The 15,041-nt window shown below is 39.9% G+C and overlaps 5 protein-coding genes and 1 long non-coding RNA gene across 8 annotated transcripts in view; 2 read left to right on the top strand and 4 right to left on the bottom strand.

The window, feature by feature from the left end:
- The first annotated feature begins 677 nt into the window (after positions 1-677).
- sirt4 (sirtuin 4) lies at positions 678-4,094 on the top strand. 2 transcript variants are annotated; one of them, XM_086040895.1, is made up of 4 exons: positions 678-819; positions 1,318-1,796; positions 2,226-2,520; positions 2,745-4,094. In XM_086040895.1, the coding sequence occupies exons 2-4, from the start codon at positions 1,318-1,320 to the stop codon at positions 2,895-2,897; spliced, it is 927 nt and encodes a 308-aa protein (XP_085897021.1). In that variant the 5' UTR covers positions 678-819; the 3' UTR covers positions 2,898-4,094. The 2 variants fall into 2 exon arrangements, with proteins under 2 accessions (XP_085897021.1, XP_085897022.1); XM_086040896.1 differs by lacking the exon at positions 678-819 and adding an exon at positions 845-899.
- c9h1orf74 (chromosome 9 C1orf74 homolog) lies at positions 4,093-4,940 on the bottom strand. The gene has a single exon (XM_086040897.1). The coding sequence runs from the start codon at positions 4,930-4,932 to the stop codon at positions 4,141-4,143; it is 792 nt and encodes a 263-aa protein (XP_085897023.1). The 5' UTR covers positions 4,933-4,940; the 3' UTR covers positions 4,093-4,140.
- A 47-nt stretch (positions 4,941-4,987) lies between these two features.
- tomm6 (translocase of outer mitochondrial membrane 6 homolog (yeast)) lies at positions 4,988-6,285 on the bottom strand. Its single transcript, XM_086040900.1, has 3 exons — positions 5,842-6,285; positions 5,240-5,357; positions 4,988-5,137 (listed from the first exon to the last, which is right to left on the bottom strand). Exons 1-2 carry the CDS (start codon positions 5,943-5,945, stop codon positions 5,261-5,263), a joined length of 201 nt encoding a protein of 66 aa, XP_085897026.1. The 5' UTR covers positions 5,946-6,285; the 3' UTR covers positions 4,988-5,137; positions 5,240-5,260.
- Positions 5,978-7,737, top strand: uqcc2 (ubiquinol-cytochrome c reductase complex assembly factor 2). Its single transcript, XM_086040898.1, has 4 exons — positions 5,978-6,229; positions 6,896-6,970; positions 7,404-7,470; positions 7,570-7,737. The coding sequence occupies exons 1-4, from the start codon at positions 6,092-6,094 to the stop codon at positions 7,680-7,682; spliced, it is 393 nt and encodes a 130-aa protein (XP_085897024.1). The 5' UTR covers positions 5,978-6,091; the 3' UTR covers positions 7,683-7,737.
- A 788-nt stretch (positions 7,738-8,525) lies between these two features.
- tspo (translocator protein) lies at positions 8,526-11,802 on the bottom strand. Its single transcript, XM_086040689.1, has 4 exons — positions 11,491-11,802; positions 10,295-10,468; positions 9,282-9,420; positions 8,526-9,218 (listed from the first exon to the last, which is right to left on the bottom strand). Exons 2-4 carry the CDS (start codon positions 10,465-10,467, stop codon positions 9,045-9,047), a joined length of 486 nt encoding a protein of 161 aa, XP_085896815.1. The 5' UTR covers position 10,468; positions 11,491-11,802; the 3' UTR covers positions 8,526-9,044.
- Positions 11,803-14,450: 2,648 nt separating this feature from the next.
- Positions 14,451-15,041, bottom strand: part of LOC147142178 (uncharacterized) — a 44,849-nt gene continuing 44,258 nt past the window's right edge. For both annotated transcript variants that reach the window (XR_015088171.1, XR_015088173.1), the window contains one exon: positions 14,451-15,037. This is a non-coding gene — a long non-coding RNA (uncharacterized LOC147142178). The remainder of the gene's footprint in view (positions 15,038-15,041) is intronic.

The following is a 15,041-nucleotide window of genomic DNA, read 5'->3' as shown; positions in this document are numbered from 1 at the left end:
CCATTTTTGTGTGATCACATCACGCCAGGTCTGTTTGAACTCCTCTCAGAAAAGTGCATTATGGCTGGTTAAAAATGGGTTTTACATGTCTATTCTTGGATATGACTACAGTGGAATCCCCTCTATCGTCTCGTTTCAATCTGATGATTTTCATGCAGTACGTTTCTCACAAGCATGGCGGGATAGCTCATCTTTGACCCCAAAAAGTGTTGAAAGGTAGCTTGACATATCTCATGTAATTTTGATGTATTTCAGGTCAGGCAATAAAGTTACACCCAATTTGTACAATTCAGAAGAGGATAATACGATGCCAACATTTTTTATCATTCTGAATTTTCCAAGACGACGTCTTTGTTGTGCACAGTTCAGTTGTTGTTACTCTACAGTTCTTAAAAACTGTTCACAGGCCATTGTATTGTTTTGAGTTTGAACCAAAGGGTCATTTGGCCAGCTTTAATTTTCGAATGATACACATGCACAATTCTATGCGTATTATTTAATCTCCATTTTATCAATCTTCTAAAGGATCTATTTACTTCACTTGCATATTTCTGGTTACGGTTTGGCGTAAAACGTTCAATTTGTCGTCTTTTTAAAGTTAGGTAAACAGATCTGGCCATTTTTTGTACGTTCGACTATGACTACATGTCCCAGAAGACTATTTGCTGTTGCATTCAATTGACTTCCGGTTGTCTTCAATGTCATGCGAGAATATTTCCGGGTTTATTTATTTTTTGCCTGCAGCCGGCTGACAAGTCACATAATTTACAAACACGCATCTTTTGAGTCGTTCAAAACACTTGGCACTGCTGTCGTAAGGTGATGTAGTTTGTTGTGTCTACTTCTTTAATGTTTAGCTGATTTTCTGAAGAGTCTAGCTAGCCTGTGTTTACATATCTGTACGTATTGAGTTTTACTTACATCGAGTGTGTACTACACGTAAATTGTAAAAATAATAATACTTCGACGTAGTTCAAGATACAAAAAAAGAGTATGACTAGCCATGAAATGTATGGTTATCTTATGAAACGATATGCTTAAATTGCATAACATTGTGTCACTTAATGTATCACTCGCTGATGACACTTGTACAAACGAATGAGATTTTAAAAGTTTTTGTGTGGTTGTATCATCTACTGTTCTAATGGCAAGGCAAAAAAATGTAATAATTACAATATACTTTAGAAAAATCTCAACCTATATTGAAAATAAACTCTGGCATATAGATAAAGGAACCACGGTACGTTATCCATAGTAATTACATATAATTTTTGGACCAATGAAGTGACTATTTCTTATATGTCCAATGTGATGCAGATGAGATTGCCATGCAGAGTTACAACACTGCACATGACATCTTCCAGGAGGTCATCCTCAGCCCCCGCTGGGATGTTTGTCCCTGACTGCGGCTCCATAGAAACACAGCCCCTGCAGCTGCTCCAGGACTTTGTCTCCCAGGCCACACGGCTGTTTGCCATCAGCGGCGCTGGTCTCTCCACGGAGTCGGGCATCCCAGATTACCGCTCTGAAGGCGTGGGCCTGTACGCCCGCACTGACAGACGTCCCATGCAGCATGTCGAGTTTGTCCGCAGCGCCAAGTCCCGTCAGCGTTACTGGGCGAGAAACTTTCTGGGGTGGCCCCAGTTCTCCTCGCATCAGCCCAATGCGGCTCACAGGGCTCTGCAGCATTGGGAGGGGCGGGGCAAGCTGCACTGGCTGGTCACCCAAAATGTGGACGCTCTCCATTCAAAGGCAGGACAGAAAAGACTCACTGAACTCCACGGATGTGCCCACAGGTGAAGAAGCATCTCAGAAACAATGCTTGTTTCTAAAAATTTTCAAGAGAGACCATTCAAGTTGCCATTAAGGAGCAAATCAGATGTTATTGTGCACGTTGTTCTCTTGTCCCTCCCCTCACGAGTCTAACTCGTTCCATGACCATGGAAGTAACTCAAAGTACTCTTATCTGAAATCTGAATAAATTTATTGCTTGAAGGGTTACAACAAAGCAACACCGATGGCATTTGTTTGCCCATTTACGGTGTTTTAGAATGTTTTTAGCATTAAGTAAACGTTCATTCCTAAAATAAAGTTACATGGTTACTACACAAGGGGAAATTCTCTTTGTTTACTTTAACATTAAATTTGAGCTGGGAGTAGCATCAAGCAGCTTGGAAATAAATAAATAAAATTGATTTAACTTAACATGTGTTTCTACCCCTCAGGGTAGTATGCTTAGGCTGTGGCAGTATCTCGGCGAGGGAGGAGCTCCAGAGGCGTTTCGTCGAGCTCAACCCAGACTGGAGGGCTGAGGCTGGGGCTGTGGCTCCAGACGGGGACGTCTTCCTGGAAGACGAGCTGGCTCTCCATTTCAGGATTCCCTCCTGTGTGGTCTGTGGAGGGATACTGAAGCCTGAGGTGACCTTCTTTGGCGACACGGTGAACAAAGACACAGTGCAGTTTGTTCACAACAAATTAGCCGAGTCGGACGCCGTGCTCGTCATCGGGACATCGCTGCAGGTGAGTGTAACTCGGGTGCAGAGAAAGGACTGTTTCTCTGGTGATTACACACTTGGACAAAATTGTCCAGTCAATCTGCTTGGAGATTGTCTTATAGCCTTTACCGTTCAAATGTTTGTGCATAATTTTCTTTCTAATCTCCTGAGACAAATCTCTCCTTCGCCTGCTCTGGTCCATGTTTAATAGTGTGGTGTGTAAATGTGCTCATCTGTGGTCTTCCAAAGGTCTACTCGGGATACAGATTTTTACTGGCAGCCAGCGATAGAAAACTACCGGTCGCCATCTTGAACATTGGGCCTACGAGGGCGGACCATTTGGCCGAGCTGAAAGTGAGAGGCCGCTGTGCTGAAGTGCTGTCAATCATTCAACCTCTCTGACGGTAATGTTATAAAACATGGATTCACAGTCTTCAAAGAGAAAAACTACCTCAACTTCACTACCTGGGTCACCAGGATGCAACATCACACTTAATTTAATGAGATCCAATTCAAGAGTGATATCCAAAAATCTACCTGTCAGAGGCAATAATCTTCCATTCAGTTTAGCAATAAATCAGTTTCTTTTTGTGGTTGTAGCTGCTACACAATCTACTGTATTTTTAAATGAATACCTCCCTGACAGGATCAATTAAAATTGAGCATTAAAGGACGAATTATTGATGCAGCCTGTGTTTTGGATCTCATTGCGCAGGTGTACTTAAGTCATTCGCTGCCAGACATTTTCAAAAATAATATGTAAATAAGTTCCTGGAATTGAATGGCTGGACTGTGAGAAGACAATGGCAGTGATTCATGTTTTGACCAGTGAGTATCCACATTTCTGCTAATATACCACATGCCTACTCTCACCTCAAATGGCAGGATGCAGTAGAATGTCCCCAGATGGATGGGAGTTTGTGCTACACACAAACTGTACTAAAATGACTCATTGTTGATTATGGGTTATTTTTGCTGTCAGTAATGAATAGTAGTGAACTGTCTTTAATGACCCTGCTCATTAAAATGCAGTCCCAAGCTGTGACGTGTGTAATCAGTTTAAAGAATGCAAATGATTCATATTTGAATTGTTGAGGTAATATGAGACAATTTGATGACTTGTAAGTCTACACAGCATCTATCTTCACACACCTGCAGGTGTACCTCAGACAACAGCAAGTATAGATACAGTTAAGCCCAAAATTTGTACTAGACTGGCCTAATATGGAGTAAGTGATTTTATTTTGTTTTTTAGATTTTAAAAAGTTTCATAGCCATGGCATTAGCCACAGATGCTTCTACTCAACCGGCAGGTAAACGAGCTCAGTTGATTAGAAACACCTGTGACGCACGGAAAAACTGGCAGGGTTTTTACGTTCTGGACCTGAATTTCCGCATCCCTGCTCATTTCCAGTCAAAATGTACTTAATTTTCTCAAACTTTTGCCCAAGGTATGAATCATTTTCAACGTCCTCTTTTAAAGTTGACTTTAAACTGGGATCAAATAGTCCTCCCCCACTGTTTCCTGATGATCATATCCCATTTTTAAATATGGTTGCAAACGAAGTCCTACTGTATTAATAAACAAGGAGAAAAATGCTTTGTTAACAGTTTAATGGAGTCATGAATACAATGTGATGTTGACTCACAAACAGACTGATGGTAGAGTGACTGCGGACTGACAAACAGTGAGCTCTTTAAGGATATTTTGCTTCTGGAATCTCTCTTGAAGGCCAAGCTTCCACTCCTCCATACTGGCCAGCGTCTCATTCTGTAGTACGGCTGGAATGCTGAATGAGTACAGACAACATTTATGGCAGGTGCCACCCAGGTGCCATGTTGCAGTTGCCGTGGTCACCGTTAAGGGAGTCATAGCGAGGCAGTTTTCAAAGCTCTCGGTCTGGTCAAACCAGTAGATGGCGGGATAACCCAGTAACAGTCCGAAAACGGCGCTCAGGTTCCACTCATCTGAACCCACGGCCACACAAATGCCTTTGTCAACATTCTTTGCTGCATCGAACCCTCTTAGAAGAAAAAGGAGATCTTGGGCAATGCTCTTCAGCCCTGCTCTGACCGACTCAATGATGGTGGGCTTCTCCAGCGAGTGGCGGACGTCAATCACAACTGGGCCGCTACTGTGAAGCATCCTCTCTAGATTGGACCGGGTCGCAACTGGGTTAACAATGAGGCTGTTACCGTTCAAGTCCAAGGTGACAAGGGAGTCCGACACGACTTGGGATGACTGACACGACTGCAAATACTGATGCACCTGCTCTGCACTGGCGCTGTTGGCGTCGTACAGCAGAGCGGGTTTCAAAGCTAAATCAACAGCTGATAGCTGAGCAGCCACATCCAGACTCTGAGGGACAGAGAGAGATTTCCTTCCAGTGGACAAACATTTACGAGCCGCAGCAACAAAGAGGTCCCGACTGTGCATAGCTTGACAAATCAGACAATTGAAATATGATACGCTTTCTGCACAGTTTTAAGGTACTTTCTAGACAACAGCAGACAATGATCTCATGCCTGTAGACAATGAAAAAAAGCAAAAAATAAAAACAAATAGAGAATACGTTTTAAATTAGGATTAACATTTTTTTTTTCTTTACATCCTTTGATTCTTCTTTTGTAGTCCAAGACACCTAAAAAAAACAAAAAAAAAAAAAAAAACAATACATACTTACAAAATGTCAATATACTGGACAGTGTACATAACTTCATTGGGAAAACGTCAAATTGAGTACCATGTCCAGGATGTGACAGGGTTATGTGACAGGCTGGGGGGCCATCAAGTCAAAATCGGAGAGATTTCTTGCAACCCAAACACCGGCTGCAAACAACCCCAGGTTGACAAGAAGATTCCTAGAAACAAAACAATTAAAACCATGGCACATGAGTTTTGCCTGACCAAAAAGAAAAAAATCCATAACTTTTAACACTACACTAGTATGATACTTAAGCATTGTAGTGATTCACTGTGGCTGTGAGACACCCAAAAAAAAATAAAAATACGTGTTGTAACAATACCGTGAGAGGTAATCAAATTTCGCTAAATTGGTCTGAACATAATTGATCATAGCTCATCTATGTCAGAGGTGTGCAGTGACAGGCAGGAAAATTAAATGCTCTTCTACTAGAAGGAAGTTTCGAACAAAATCCGATACTGTTAACTTTATATTGTTAATTACCATAATAGTGTTTAGATGACACAAAAGCATTTTTAAAAAATATATCCAATGTTGGACCCACTGCCAAGGACAAACATCTGCTGACGAGATGCTAATGCTAGCAAGAAAAAGCTAACAGACACATGATTTTTAACTCGCTTCACGCTATTTTAACTCACCTTCTGAAATCATTTCTGTCTGTTGCAAATTTACACGCCGAACTAATCCAATCCGTCACGCTTGACGAGCCGGACGAGCTCTTTTTGCCTCCTACTCCGCTCATGATGCTAAACAACTACACCCGGGTGAAACTAGTTTAGCAACGAGGCGGAACACCCGGATGTAGCATGCTAACTAGCTCACTACGGCGAGCGATGAGACTCAAAAGTCACCCATTGCGTCGTTATTCAATCGCGCGTACGCGTGACGATGTCTGCCACACGCTACCGTCGCTTCCTGAAGCTGTGCGAGGAATGGCCACGTCACGAGAGCAAAAAAGGTCGAGATTTGGGAACGTTTCTCCGGCAGCGAGTTGCAGCCGCGTTCCGCGAGGGTGAAAACACTCAGGTAGGGGAAAACACCGGCGACTCGGCTCCTCTGCTACATAGCACGAAGCTAAGCTAACTTGGAAACATTGAGCGGTCGGTCGACCTTGCTCGCCCTCATCTTAAAGTAATACCTATTAATTGTTGCAATTTATTCACGATGACGCTAAAAAAATCAGTTTTAATATTGGCTATATCTTAAGTAATGTATCATTACTATTATTAGTGTAATGGTTGTTTCTGTTGTACTTATTAGCGTCGTAATTAGTATTAGTCTACAGTGTACTGTTTTTTTTTCGATGCATAACATTTTTTTTTTGTTAAAAGGCATAAACACTGATTTAATTCTAATAGTGCAATTTCCCTCTATTTGTTTTATATTCCTGTTTATTATAAGTATAAAAATGGATGTAAATATGATCATTCTTAAAAAGGTCAAATAAACAGTGGAATCCACTTTGTCCCCTAAAGAAAATCACAGTTATGCAGCATATGACACACTATATAAACAGGACGACAATTTTATCTGTTAGATATATCATTTTAAACAACTGTATTGTAAATTGTTGTTTTACTGTCTGAAATAAATATGGTTCCCTGATAATGAAAGGGTATTTTGATTTCCTGCAGATAAATTGCAGATATATTGTGGCTTCATGTGTTATTTTGTTTGTTTGCCTGTTTCCAGATTACGGACACAGAGAAGTGCGATCAGACTTACGAAAGCCTGGCAAGAATTAATGCAAACACGTACAAACAGCGAGTAAGTAAATATCGGATGACTGTGTGCTTTAAGTTGCGTGTCAAGTTTCCAAGTGCACTGTATCATAACATTGAATATTCATTTCATTTGAATTTTGGCTGTATGGAAGAAGGAGAACATACATTAAGTGCTCTCTATATAATGCCGTGTAATGTAGCATACTGCAAATTACAGCCAAAATAATAAACATATTGTTAAATTAATACCTCTCAATGAAAACAGGATATTCTGTCATGCCTGAGGTTGAAATGTGCAACATTTATGATGCATAATCTGCAAACCAAACTTGTTTCAATCACCTTCCAAATTTTGTTTTAATTTTGAACTGTCTTGAACGGCTTCAGAGGTTTTCTATAAATCATCATTAAATGTCTTTAGAATGTGATGTCAACAAATTGACAAAAATCAAAAGTGTTGGTTTGGTTGCTCTCAGTTTCCTCGCGTGAGAGACACAAGCTTCACTGGAGTCACAGCAGAAGAGTGTAGATTAATGTGGTCAGGTAAGTACACGTTACAGTCATCATTGCTTTCTCACGCGAGCCGCTCACACTAACATTTGATTGTCTCTATTCCCGCTCCAACCCCTTCCCCCCGTTCAGGTAGTGGGCAGCAGCAGTCAGATGATGAAAAAAAGAGTTTGTGGAAAACGTTAACAGAGAGGTTTTCCTCCAAGTCACCAGAGGACGTTCCAGAGAAGGCTCCTGAAAAATAACATTTTATGCACTTATGTTGTTCATTTGTATGGAATTAAAAAAATATTGTTGCTACCTTTGCTGTTGTTTATTTTTTTAAATTTACATTTGAAGTGAAAATATCATGATTATTATACATGGAGTTTACAATACTGTTTTACAAAAGAATTGAAAGAAATATGTTTCCACATGTTAGAAGATTTAGTCATGTTCCAGTTAAACCAAGGTTAAGCCTTTTGGGCACAAATCCAAAATGTATGTTTTGGTGCAAAAATATTTTTCATCAACAGAACACCTTACTGTGTTTTCTTCAGCTGGAAGTTCAGTATTAGACAAAAAAGGTTTTATGAAAAATCAAGCAGTAGCAGTCAATATTGGCATAAGACCTTCTGGCTACTACAGAGTTTTAAAAAAGTAAAGATAAGCCTACCAAAACATCTGACATTTATTTGGGATTAAACAGGCACTATAATTGGTGGCAGGTGTGTGCTGAGAGAATTAAAAGAATTTGAACGAGACAGCCACCTCCCTGTTGTAAGGGTGTGCACTCTTGAAACTACATTATTTCAGTTTATTTTGACTTTGACTCTCAAAGATTTTTCTTTTACAGGTTATAGATCACATTAATAGTGGAAAGTTTTCAAATGATGCAGCTTCGTGTCATTTCTCATTTCACATATCACAGGGGTGTATAGATAGTAACATCCACTATGCTGCATTTAATTTAGAGGTAAAATCATTTCATGTGATAACAAAGAGCATTGCTATGTAGTATGTTAGTCAGACACATTTACTACCACCTTATTTCTTTGCACTACATGTAAACTAAAGAAAAATCTTGACGTCTGGACAACCAACTGACATGCTTTTGATCATGAATAATTTTATTCTTCATTTATGCAGAGATGGCACTGTTAAGACAAAAGCAGAAATGTTGCATTTTTTTACACAACAAACATTGTCTTCACCCATATTGCATTTCAGCACTGACTTTGATATTTGCTCAATATTTGGAAGAACTGTTAATGAGAGGCTCCATTAAATATGGTTGACTAAATATTGTCATGCAAGACTATCAAATATTCATCTGATTACATTGGGAAATTAAGATAAATTCTGTGCTGCAGAGAACTGTAAAAAGGCTGCGGTTTAAAAAAAAAAAAAAAAAAATCCAAAGTGTCTTCATGACCGTGTCATCAACAAGCCAGTCCAGTGACATAATCCAATCAGTTTGGGCTCAGAACCCAAAATCATAGTGCAAATAAAAATGTATTAAATAGAAAAATACAATTTTAAAGGCCCCTTAACAGATTGCTCACATATGAAATATTGATGCTTTATGCTCGAGGCTCATGTAAACGTCTCCTGCCTTTTTTTTTTCCCTACTCTTCTTTTTTCTCTGGGTTGTCTCTCCATATGCAGTAGCTGAGGGAGGTGGCCAGACACAGCCAGGCCAGGTAGGGCGCCATCAGCACAGTGGCTGGTCGGCTGATGGGATACCAAGACCACATGGTGGCGCCGACCGTCCCGGTTAAAAGCACGATCTCCATGAAGGCCTGACGTCAGTTGTACGAGGTTAGACAACAATGAGAATAATCACGTGGGTGTGTCGAGCTTACCAATTTGAGCTTGTGTGCACCGAAGAAGATGGGTGTCCAGGCCCAGTTGAGTGCCAGCTGCATCCCGTAAAGTCCCAGTGGCACCACCGCGTCTTCAGTGAAACCTCCAAGTTCTTTCCACACCAGATAGGAGCCATACCTGTATTGCGGAATTCCAGTTAAGATGATGAGACACACAAAATATTGACAGTAAAGTGTATACCGATCCAATGATTTGTTTTCGGACCTATCCTCCACTTCTCGCTAAAACACTACATCAATCTATTACTTTGGCAGCACCTTGGTACCAAGGTCAAGGAGCTACGTTGAAGTTAATTTGAGGAGCTTCAGTTAAACAAAAGTATTGCTTTGCTTCCATCTTATGGCATTTTTGGAATATGACAAAAATTTGCAGTACAGCATTCACTCCATGGACAATTTAGAGTCTTAAGAGGAAGTCAACCCAAACATATTTTTTTTCAATAATATGTTCTATGCTAGTTGAAACAAGGCATTCTGATTAATATTGCGTTTGTTGAATAAGAGTTAATCCACCCGTTTTTAGCCATCTTTGGGGGCCGTTACCTGAGCCCTGAGCAGTTGTGATGTCATTTTCAGTCGACAGAAGTGACAAAATGGCTGCTCCTGAAATGGTTAAAAAGGGGTGGATTTTGCTGCTTAAACTCATACTCAACAAACACAATATTAATCAGAATGCCGTATTTCAACTAGTGGGCCTGCTGGGAACATATTCTTGAAAAAAATATGTTTGGTTGCTTTCCTCCTTAAATTAACCCAGCATGCATGTTTTTGGAACATGGGGGAACATGCAAACTCCTCGGAGAAAGTCCAGCGCCAAGATAATGCATGATGTCAGCATATCAAGCAAGGCACCACCTCGCATTAGTCGAGCTCATTTCAGCCAGAACCCAAGTGTTGCTTCTTAAAAGCGAGTTTTGAGTGGGTTTTCCGCTCGTTTCTGTGGTCGATTTTGGAGGTTCCACTGTACAGAGATGCTTGCGAGTGATCCTCACCCCATTCCTGTATACAGACAGGTCCACACCACGGGGAACGCTGCGTTCGGGGGCCGCCATGATGGTTTCTGCAGGGTGGGGTACCAGGTTTTCACCTGGTTTCGGGTTATGTAACCGCCATAGAGCCCTCCGAGGTGTGGCAGGGCGGTCAATCCAACCATTGGCAGCCACATTCTAAAAAAAAAAAAAAGAAAAAAAAATTATGTACGGATATACGTAAATAGATTGGTATTTCCCCCCCAGTACCCTCATCCCATCTATTTAAGAGGACGATGAGTCTTGAAGCGAATGCTGTCCTCTGCTGGACAGTACAAGAAAACTACCTTGATTACACATGCAGGTGGTCCTCGAATTACGACGCTGCTCAAATCCTACGCGACAGCGGTTACGTTACCCGAATTAAGTACAAACTAAATAATACTAACCCAACAGACTTATGTAATGATTGCATTAAATCATTGTATACAAACACAAAGATATGAAACAATCCCACAAGAGAAAAAAAAAATTTGGTACAGCGTTAACTGAGTCTGTCTTCTTGTGCTAAATTCGGAACTTCGAATGTCGTAATAGAGGGGCCCCTGCATGTGAGGCAATGGAAGAAAAGATGAAGCGAGCTCACGCATTCAAACAAGGCAAAAAACGACGTATAAGAAATGAATACTGTATTATATTTCAGGTAAAAGGAAAATATTAAAATAAGACTAAACACATTGTAAGGTAACTCCGTGAAAAAAGAGTTCTCCAGTGACGTTACAGATAAAGTCTTAGTCAACCACACCATTTATTTAAAAACTTTAATATTGAAAACTTAGGCATGAAATAATGCACCAAGCACAGAACGCGCTTCGCAACATTTTGGCGTAAAAACGATCAAATAAAGGATACGGTGTTTGACTTCACGCCTTTTATTTCTATTTTTATCGTTTAATGATCAAAAAAGCGTAGCTACTGCTGATACGACAGACTCTAATGGCACCTGTGCATTGTCAAATCCAGCTGTCGTATTTCAGCAAAACAATGCTGAGTAACTCAAATTAAATCGCTGTTGCAGAGTTGGACTTTATATGCAAACTAACTGTGTTACATAAATTGTACTTTTTTTAAAGTCCCAAACTGCATTCTTCCGTCCTTGTGCGTGTTGTAAGTCAAGATTCATTTGGTAATAGGCAAAGTTTTTGTCAGGCTTCTCTTACCTCTCGCTTGTGTTGTCGGTCTTTTGCAAATCGTTACGTTGCAGCCCTGTAGCTTAATTACATGCACAGTAGTTTTATAAGCGTCAGTCTGTTGTCCTGTGATATAAATGTCTTAAATGGGCAGGGCAGCTTTATCTCAACTGTCTCCAAGTCACTCCCTAGCTAGCATGTGTACAAAGACGAACACTCAGGTCGCCGAATACTCTCTCTGTGCTTCCTGTTTGGTCAAATTGTCTTTACTTCCGGTTTGGCTAACGTTTAATCCATTCACAATTTAGAGAGCAAAGATGAGTAAAATGGTAAAGAAAGTTCACCCTGGTTTAGTTCGATTTCCTGTACATATCTTTTAAAAATGTAAACGCACCTGCAGACACACGCACGCACAGACTCACGAACACACGCCTACACACAAACACGCATCCCCCGCACCCCCCCCCCCACACGCACATATTTTGTTCATTCTACGAGAATACAACTGTATTTCGGTATAATAATAAATAACTTCTTGTTTGTACTAATTATAATTTGTCCTGATTTACCAATAAGACCTTGACTACGGCGATCACGACTTAAATTGAGTTTGACCTATCACAGATGACTTGGTAAACCAGCCTACATGAGCCAAATCACTTTGCACATAAAGACAAACAAGTTGTTTTAAGCAGCCATTCTCACTCACAGTCAAACCCCGACAATTTAGAGTCTTCAATGTCAATGGACATAACATGGGCGTTTTTGGAATGTGGTTTGAAAAATTATAGTACATGACAAATCTGGCATTTGTTTTGTTTGTTTTTTTCACATGAGAGAGGCTGACTCAATTCTTGACTCTGAAGCTAAACTAAATGACTACAAACATGTTAAGACCTCAAGTTTAACTGGAAAGTAGACATTAACATCGTAATATTGCTTTTGTGTAATAACACAAACAACAAATTATACTACATTCTGTATGTATAACAGAATGTGTATACAGTAATCAGAATGTCTCTTTATATGTATATTACAAAAACGCCTAGGTGATAAAGCAGAAACTCGTACTGAGCAGCAGAAGAATCCCATCTCCACATTCAGAACCAAAACAAGAGCAAGCTGTACTAAGATGACCTTGACACGAGGCAGAAAGTGGGGCAAACCATCCCCATTCTGAGGTGCCTCTTTCCGTATGACGTGTAACTGGAGGAAAACAAGGAAGTGAGGGATGAGAACAATGTTTTATTCATCTTCTCTTCTACTGCCTTGCCACCCAATGTAGAAAGCAAGTAGTACAATTCAGGAAAATGCCACAGGCTGTGTCAATTGTTAATTTTAGTAAAAGCAGCAGGCTGCTAAAAAGCAGATGGTAGCCAGCAAATGGCCCCCGGGCCGTAATTTTTACACCGGGCCCGTGTATCTATCATTATTTCTGTATGTTGACTATTTGTGACATTTTGTTTGGTGGAATGCCATAACATTATTTTTACGTAAAGTTCAGTGGTACCTTGACTTACGATTGACCCAACGTACAAGTTTTTCAAAGTATAATGTTTGTTTATTTGTTTTGAGTTACAAGTGCGAGCTAGGGCGGCAGCAAACTTCACAAGTAGCAGTTTGGCGGAAAATGAAAAACTCTTCAATTAAGAGGTTGAGTGTTTCATTGAAGCTGTTTTTGTCACACTCCAGCTGAAGTTGAACAATTGTTTTTTTTTTTTTACCAAAAACACGTGACCTTTGTCTTACGAAGGTCAACTAGCTTAATGCTAACACACTGGTGTTATATTTTAACAGTATGTGGTAGCAACATACTGTATCGTTAGCCCAAAAGCACGATTGCCCAACTAATTTTTTAAACATTTTTGGTTAAGAAGAAAAAGACACAACTTCAACAAACAAGAATAGTCCAGTTGCCTTAACCTTTGCAGTTGACCATGGTCTGGATCACTAAGAATCTACACACACATAAAAGAAAAAAAAAATTAGCAAGTACATGTATTGTATTGTATTTTTATTGACCTGACGGTAGTCATTATTTTTATCAAACAACTAAAGAGCGTGGTCACGGAACAAACTTAATGCCAAAGTCAAGGCATTACTGATGTACTTGCCTTCATTGGCTCAATAAAAGTTGGGAAACACTGAAAAACTAAAGAATCTTTAAATAAGAATTAATGCATGACATTTTTGAACAAACAAACAAACAAATTTTTCATAAAACTATTTTTAACAGTTGCTTTTTGCACTAAATGGCTTAAAACGGTGATTCTCAGTGTCGTGCGAATATGACTAGTGGTACGCAAGCTCTCTCTAGTGGTATGTGAAAGAATCACTGCCTGCTGCCAACGTCGAGTTGTTGTTTCCCTTTCGGCTTTTCCCTTCACTTATAATATATACTTGAATTTAATCTTTATTGTCTACTATATCTTTTTTGTTGACTTATTTTTGATGGTGTTGTATTTTTTTTGAAGTTGTACTTAGTGTAAAAAGTTTTCGGACTACTCCTTTATTTATCTAATCTAAATTCTACACTGACCAGCCCCCTACCCTCCCGCACTGTGAATACCGGCTATAGATTAAAAAATAAAATAAAGTGTTGAAAAATTTATAGTTATGTCTCCTAATTATTGTGAGAAATCATTACCACGATAAGTGTCTTCAGATACATATATATCATTAATTATCCAAATCAAAGGTAATGTGAGAAAATGTGTTATTTAAGAAGTGTATATCAAACTTGTAGCCCTTTGCATTAATCAGTACCCAAGAAGTAGCTTTCAGGTTTAAAAAGGTTTAGGATCCCCTGATAGAGACTTAGTCCTGTAAAGTTAGCCACACTTTTTTTCCTCATAATGCAACCCCCCCCCCCCCCCCCCCCCAAATTTTACATTATGCTGAGTTTTTCTTATTGCAACGTTATCATCTAGGAATTTTGTGGTTTTATTTCCAGTCAAATTCCAACTTTGTTCTGTTAAAATAATATTTGCTTAGACTAATTTTGACAAATGACCCATTTTTCTGATATTTTTTTTCATAAATGACAAATGTTAGTATAAAGTATTTGAATAGTACTTCTTTCCTGGACTAGTGTGACTATAGGCTTGCATAATCTCGTAACATGTCTTTATTCCTGAAAAACTTTGGGGGTGTTTTTTCCACATCAACACAATTCCAGTCACATCTTCCCTCCCCTCGTAATACAGTGTCATGACATTAGTAACATAATCGATTTTGTTTTTTTCTCGTGAAATCTTAAACGAAAAACACTTTATCTTGGGTGAGAGTACAAAAAAGTTCGAGAACCAGTGTCTTAAAACGTAGACTGGACTTTTAAGAGAAAAGAGGACTATTTCCAGTGGGAACGGCGGCTGGCTGCTTGGCCCCTCCTCCCGCCCCTCCAGCCGGGCACACCTTTCCTACCTCCGCGGTTCTCCAGCCTCTTTACCTTCTTGACGGTTTCCTCCACCTCGTTGTCTGCCTGTCAACTTTGACCCGCAGCTGCTTGGCAAATGTCACACAGCCAGCCAGAGGCCCGTGCTGCAGTAGTGGGGGGGCGTCATAAGGGGGGAATGAGCTAG

The sequence above is a fragment of the Filicampus tigris genome, chromosome 9, assembly GCF_054856515.1.
Source record: "Filicampus tigris isolate MCC_2025a chromosome 9, RoL_Ftig_1.0, whole genome shotgun sequence".
In the NCBI taxonomy this organism is placed as follows: Eukaryota; Metazoa; Chordata; class Actinopteri; order Syngnathiformes; family Syngnathidae; genus Filicampus; species Filicampus tigris.
This window is presented reverse-complemented; position numbering and strand designations above follow the sequence as displayed.

Excerpts from the sequence above, each read along its gene's own strand:
- tspo (XM_086040689.1), bottom strand. The coding sequence starts at position 10,467 with ATGTGGCTGCCAATGGTTGGATTGACCGCCCTGCCACACCTCGGAGGG. Across the intron at positions 9,421-10,294 it reads TGTCTGTATACAGGAATGGG|GTATGGCTCCTATCTGGTGT; the intron begins GTGAGGATCACT and ends TCCGCAATACAG. Across the intron at positions 9,219-9,281 it reads GTGCACACAAGCTCAAATTG|GCCTTCATGGAGATCGTGCT; the intron begins GTAAGCTCGACA and ends AACTGACGTCAG.
- tomm6 (XM_086040900.1), bottom strand. The coding sequence starts at position 5,945 with ATGAGCGGAGTAGGAGGCAAAAAGAGCTCGTCCGGCTCGTCAAGCGTG. Across the intron at positions 5,358-5,841 it reads GACAGAAATGATTTCAGAAG|GAATCTTCTTGTCAACCTGG; the intron begins GTGAGTTAAAAT and ends TTTTGTTTCTAG.
- uqcc2 (XM_086040898.1), top strand. The coding sequence starts at position 6,092 with ATGTCTGCCACACGCTACCGTCGCTTCCTGAAGCTGTGCGAGGAATGG. Across the intron at positions 6,971-7,403 it reads CAAACACGTACAAACAGCGA|TTTCCTCGCGTGAGAGACAC; the intron begins GTAAGTAAATAT and ends GGTTGCTCTCAG. Across the intron at positions 7,471-7,569 it reads GTGTAGATTAATGTGGTCAG|GTAGTGGGCAGCAGCAGTCA; the intron begins GTAAGTACACGT and ends CCCCCCGTTCAG.
- sirt4 (XM_086040895.1), top strand. The coding sequence starts at position 1,318 with ATGAGATTGCCATGCAGAGTTACAACACTGCACATGACATCTTCCAGG. Across the intron at positions 1,797-2,225 it reads CTCCACGGATGTGCCCACAG|GGTAGTATGCTTAGGCTGTG; the intron begins GTGAAGAAGCAT and ends TCTACCCCTCAG. Across the intron at positions 2,521-2,744 it reads TCATCGGGACATCGCTGCAG|GTCTACTCGGGATACAGATT; the intron begins GTGAGTGTAACT and ends GGTCTTCCAAAG.
- c9h1orf74 (XM_086040897.1), bottom strand. The coding sequence starts at position 4,932 with ATGCACAGTCGGGACCTCTTTGTTGCTGCGGCTCGTAAATGTTTGTCC.